The following is a 6,000-nucleotide window of genomic DNA, read 5'->3' as shown; positions in this document are numbered from 1 at the left end:
TGGATTAAATTTCAGGAATTGTGAAAAACTGAATGTGGAGGAGTTAAAATTGAGTGTTGCATTGCTAACATCTAAAAGTAGAAGTCGCAGGCTTTTTTAATTTCCCCTGAAAAACAGGACATCCGGTTGATGGGCTATGGAAATATAGCCCTTTCTCTCAATGAGAGTCAATATCACAGATTATATTGGCCCTTATCCAAAATAAATCATAAAAAACAATGTCACAATCTTTGTTCAAAAAAACATTTAATTTGCTTTAGGAAAGAGGGATTACAGTACACACCGATTCATTCGGGTTAAGGTAACTAATTAAGAATAAATAACTGGCCATGTTAATAGAAACTCATACAGTCATTAAAATAGGAGATCAAGTCGCTCATCATAATTGTCTTTGTTGACATTCTCTTGAAAACCCCTCCTGGATTAATTCATTATTTCATCTTTAGGTTTGTAAGCAGCTCAGAGGAAGCAGTGTATCTCCTGACCTGAATGGCTTTCCCTTTTTTTGTCCAGTTACCTCTTGAGCACAAGTTTACGATCAGCTTACCCCACTCTAAATTCTACCATTAAAACCAATAAGAGGTGAAATAAAAACTGGCATTGGATCAGCGTTGAGGCAACTTGTCTTCCCCAAAAGTATGCAGTGAAAAGTCAAGTTTTTACCATATTAAATATATGGTAGTGTGCATACAAGTGGGAGGTGACCGTTCCAACACCTTCTGATGCTTGTCCACAACCCTGCTCACACTGAGAACTGTTGACATTATTTGACAGAATAGATAAAAAATAGTTAAATTGGAATATCACATTTTTAAAAATAAAATACATTGCAATAAGGCTAAAGTGGAGTGTATAAGAGATTGTGAACACAAACAAGGCACCATGATCGGTTCCCCTTTGGGAGAGTGGTTTGCCATCATCAGTTCTTTTGGCATGTGATTGGGAAACACAAGAACACTCTTTCCTGGAGTCTGGTTTGTGATGGGCACATTCCCAGACGTTCTCAGCCAGTTTAGCAGGAAACCAGACGCTTCCTATTTGTTTACGTTGATTTTTTTATTTTATTTTTTTATTTTAAATGAGCCACTATAATTTTTTTTTTTAAAGTGTCAATCTATATATACTCTTCTGAAGGTAAGATGTTTTGGTCCTCGAATGTCAAAATGTACAAAACATTACAGCTCTCGTGTTATAGTTTAGGACAATCTAAATAAGTGGAGATTGTAGCAAACAATGAGAAAAAAACCTTGATTAGTGAGGGAGAGAATGGCCCCACCCAGAATAAACCCCATTGCCCCCATCTATCTAGGCACTTTTGTAGAGCTGAAAGGTCGGTGCTACAACCATATTGCTTATCATTCTTTGAGATCTAACAAAAGGGTTAAGCGGCTAGGGCTGATTTCTGGACAGGGCCTAAAGGGGTAAGGGCTGGTTTCTGGACAGGGCCTAAAGGGGTAAGGGCTGGTTTCTGCACAGGGCCTAAAGGGGTAAGGGCTGGTTTCTGGACAGGGCCTAAAGCGGCTAGGGCTGGTTTCTAGACAGGGCCTAAAGGGGTAAGGGCTGGTTTCTGCACAGGGCCTAAAGCGGCTAGGGCTGGTTTCTAGACAGGGCCTAAAGGGGTAAGGGGTGGTTTCTGGACAGGGCCTAAAGGGGTAAGGGCTGGTTTCTGGACAGGGCCTAAAGGGGTAAGGGCTGGTTTCTGCACAGGGCCTAAAGCGGCTAGGGCTGGTTTCTAGACAGGGCCTAAAGGGGTAAGGGGTGGTTTCTGGACAGGGTCTTGAGCTTGAGGAGGAAGGGGGAGGATTTGAGGCACCACCCTGGGGTGTTCCGCTGCCCTTAAATAGGTGTATCTCGAGTTTTCTTGATAAGCAGCATTTTTCTCAGGTGGAGTCATCTAGAAGTAGGGCACGGCGGTCAGCTTGTACCACTTGATCGTCTCCTTGCTGAGGTCGAAGTCTTTGAGTGTGAGCGTGACGCCGCCTAGGTAGCAGTTCTCTCTCAGCGATTCGGCACTGAGCACGCTCAGTTGTAGCTCCCGCAGCCCCAGGGTCTCCTTGCTGTAGCCACTGTACACCAGCTGAGGAGGTGGAGGTAGTCAGACTAGTTAGCAGCAGTTTGTATAAGTTAGATCAGTCACACAAGCAGATCAGGAGAACAGTGGCAGGGTAGCCTAGTGGTTAGAGCGTTGGACTAGTAACCGGAAGGTTGCAAGTTCAAATCTCCGAGCTAACAAGGTACAAATCTGTTGTTCTGCCTCTAAACAGGCTGAACAGCTAACCCACTGTTCCTAGGCCGTCATTGAAAATAACTGACTTGCCTAGTTAAATAAAGGTAAAATGAAAATAAAACAAAGTGACGCAAAGTCGTTAACTATGACAATTTGCTACAGGGCCCTAATGGAAATTACCAACATGCTACACCGATTTCACTCACCATTTCGTTGAATGTGGGATTCCTGGTCTTCCTGGATATCTTTGTTTTGCGCTTGGAGGTTTTGTGGGGGTCTGGGAGCAGGTAGGTTTTCACATAGGGGTTAGGGTCTGTCCCCTCCTCAGATACCTATGAGCAGGCGGATGTTAGTTAGTGGAGCATTAGCTAAGGCCAAACTGAGGATTCACGTTCTTAATTCAATCCAATACAACTTTATTCATCCCATCAGGGGCAAATAAATGTCCCTTGAGATATGTTTAATGGTAAATGAACCACCACGCTGCCTTAGCCCCATCTGTAAGGCTGAGGATAAACAGTATAAATTCATTATAAAAATGCTAAAAGTTTTGAGTTAGGATTGGGCCCTGTGAGCCACTGTACTCACCAGGTCCCGGATGTGCATGACCATGATAAAGAGTGTGCTGTTCCTGTAGGACACGGACAGCTTCACCTCCCCCTCCACTCTGCCAGAGGTGGGACTCAACGGTGGCTTATCTGCAGAACAAATCAACCTTTAAAAACTGTAGTGGCGACAATGGTCATACATAGAGAGAGTGGGCTCAGGTTTACCTGGTGCTCTGGCCGTCGTCTCCAATCCTTCCGTCTTGTCGTCTCTCGCGATCGGATGGAAGAATGTGTAGATAAGATCACACTGATAGAGAGAAAATGATCAGTGAAAATTGAGTGCGTTGGGCTTTTTACTTGTATGTGTGTGTGTGTGGATGGATAGATGGATTTGGTGGTTAGGTGGGTGGGTGGATGGTAAGGTGGGTGGGTGTGTGTGTTTGTGTAAGTCACCTGTGTGACCTCTGTGGAACTCCTCAACAGGTTTTGAACATAACCGTTGAGCTCAATCTTCCTCTTGGCCGCCACGTCCTTGATGTGGGTACGACCCAGCACCATCCTATTAGGGAACCTAGGGAGGGGATGGGGAAAGATTAGTGCACTAACAAGAAGGGTGCATCTGTGGTACAAGTGGGAGCTCCCTTTGGTGTATCTCCCACTTTGGCTTTCTAAGGTCCAATAAGGCAGACTTTCAACCTTCTCCACACGTGTGTCTGTCTGTGTGTGTCTGTGTGTACCCTGGCAGCTTCCACAGAGGGAAAAGGATGCACAGCTTGTTGTGGAGCTCCTGGAACTCATCGAAGGTGCGGAAGAGAAACTGGGCCTCGCTCTGCCCCTCTCGCAGGAGCCTCACCACATACGTCTACAGGAAGGGGAGGAGGAAGAGGAGGAATTTGAGCTCATCTTAGTCAGAATTCCATTAATGTTGTGACTTCTCTATATAGTTTGATTTACACAAAGAACTGTGTATGCCAGATATGTGTTCTTCTGGCATCCTATAGGAAAGCTAGGCCCTGTCAGTGAAGGAACAGTGAGACCATGGTGTATGAAAACACATCAGTAGACATGAATATATGTACGTCTCTGGTTGGAGACTCACGTAGTGCTTGTCGGGGTTGTATCTCTTCTGGAAGGAGAAGATGGAGGCATCGCGGATGCGCCCCTCCTGCTTCAGTGTGTAGGTCTTGGGGGAGAAGGAGAGGATGGGCTCGTCGTTGGACGGTAGGCCAGAGAAGCGCAGCTGGGCCAGGTTGTGGATGAAGAAGTTGAACTTGGTGGCCACGCTGCCAAGGCTGGATTCGATCAACCTGGATGGAGGGAAAGAAGGTTAAACTTCAGACAAAAAGGGAGTATGTTGTTGAATTAATCTATTACACAGAGGAAGAAGAGAGACAGGAGGTAAATGGTAGATAACATGGCTAATAGCAGCATGTCACATCAATGTTTTAGGCTAGTAACTGGGAGTTCTAAGGCGTTCATAATGTTATGTTGAAAAGGCCAAGGGTTAAAGTAAGTCTCACCCTCACTACAACAAAAAAGTTTGTCCTTGAAACATTTAAATGAAATACTATAGAATTCAATTCATTCCTATGGGGGACCGCTTTACTGGCTTCAAAGCCTCTCATTAGACAATAAATAGTATCAGCAATCCAGGTATCATTACATTATTATTTTATAAAACCATTTAACAAAACAGAACATACAAAGACATCACACAAACATGAACTACATCACACCTGCCCAGACCCTGTGGTGGTTATTTCTCTATTATCAAATGAGGAGAGAAACTTATCACACAAGTTTACACTTAAACTAAATCTTTACTCACTTATTAATGAGGGAGCAGGTCAATACAACACACACAAGGTGAATTGAGTGCTTGAATAATACAGAGACGCAAGCGATTTATATAGAAATTCAAGAACTGCTTAGTCATGGTTGGTTCCACCCCTCTCCAGCAAATCAAGGCATCATAAGCTTCCTTGTTTTCCTCTTGTGGCCAGGTGTATCGGGTCATAGTGGACAAACAAGTGATAAGGGCAGTTCCGCTTACTCCCTTCTCCAAGCTAGCCTTCGTTCTCTTCCATCTCCCCACAGCTGTGCCCTTGGAAGATAGCCCATCCTTTTCATTTACTGAAGAACTGTGGTCACTTCTCAGAGGCTCTTTGTCATTTGCCGTGTGATCAGGTTACTCAGAAGCAGAGACATTGAAACAATACAGGTCTATCTGTTCCTCAAGCTTATCTCTATCTCATGTCCTTGTCTACAAGACCAGCTGTGGGGAGTGAACGTGGAAGAGAAGAACCATCCTCTCTCAGAAGCACAGCATTGGCACTAAAGATACGTCTTTACAATTTGTTAAGCATGTTAAATGGTTAACTATTAATATTAAACAAATCAGGTAAATAGTGATTTCTCTCTCACAACCCTTCTCCAAGGCCTGCATTACTCTCCGCCACATGGTGTCAAAACGCACCATAATGTTTCTATCCATCGCCCACACACTTTCAACACTTAGATAAAGAATTGGACCTTTCCATTGTGTTAATGACAGAGGATTGGTTGCAGTTCAGGGTTTATATACATCGTTGTTATGCTGCCACCAGCTGGGCATTGTGGGGAAAGTCCACAGTTTCCCACTATTCCATTTCAGCCAAGTTATATTTTATTTGAGACTAAGGATTGCTTTTTTCAAGTGAAACTAATTCAAGCTCCTAAACAGAGTAAGAGTTCAGGTGCATTTTGCACTGTAAGGCAGAACAATGGCTGTGACAGAGGCTCAAAGTGGAGCAGTGCACCTTGTTTCAAGATAATCACCAGAGAGTTTGTGGGAAAACAAACACTTGACAGACAGCACCTGGTGAAGATGGTGGCCTCTAATATAATATATTATGTTGAAGGGAGATTGCGCTTCCTATTTGGCCTTCTTTTGAAGACTGCTCATTAAGAAATGCTAGCGGTCATGACTCAAGCCAAACGAGTTGTCTTGAGGTTGTATTATGTTTGCACTTCGTTCCCTGGGAGGTACTGTTGTTTGTCCCTCCTGAGTAGTGTTGCAAAATTCCTGGACCTTTCAATAAATTCGCTGGTTGTCCCGAGATCCTGGTTGGAGAATTCCCGGAATCAGGAGGGAATAAGCAACCCTAAGTCACCTAGCAACGTTCTGAAAATAGTCACTTAAAATAGTTAGAATTAAACTACGATAAAAAAAATTGTTTTAAATGT

The 6,000-nt window shown here is 43.8% G+C and overlaps 1 protein-coding gene across 1 annotated transcript in view; it reads right to left on the bottom strand.

The window, feature by feature from the left end:
- Positions 1 to 229: 229 nt before the first annotated feature.
- The window catches only part of LOC135556657 (phosphatidylinositol 4-phosphate 3-kinase C2 domain-containing subunit alpha-like), a 72,323-nt gene continuing 66,552 nt past the window's right edge, over positions 230 to 6,000 (bottom strand). The window contains exons 27-33 of the mRNA XM_064990031.1: positions 3,875 to 4,082; positions 3,513 to 3,637; positions 3,229 to 3,346; positions 3,001 to 3,082; positions 2,816 to 2,925; positions 2,434 to 2,559; positions 230 to 2,077 (exon numbers count right to left, since the gene is read on the bottom strand). Coding sequence (XP_064846103.1) covers positions 1,895 to 2,077; positions 2,434 to 2,559; positions 2,816 to 2,925; positions 3,001 to 3,082; positions 3,229 to 3,346; positions 3,513 to 3,637; positions 3,875 to 4,082 — 952 coding nt within the window. The 3' untranslated portion in view covers positions 230 to 1,894. The remainder of the gene's footprint in view (positions 2,078 to 2,433; positions 2,560 to 2,815; positions 2,926 to 3,000; positions 3,083 to 3,228; positions 3,347 to 3,512; positions 3,638 to 3,874; positions 4,083 to 6,000) is intronic.

This window comes from Oncorhynchus masou, chromosome 15 (assembly GCF_036934945.1).
Source record: "Oncorhynchus masou masou isolate Uvic2021 chromosome 15, UVic_Omas_1.1, whole genome shotgun sequence".
Lineage (NCBI taxonomy): Eukaryota > Metazoa > Chordata > Actinopteri > Salmoniformes > Salmonidae > Oncorhynchus > Oncorhynchus masou.
This window is presented reverse-complemented; position numbering and strand designations above follow the sequence as displayed.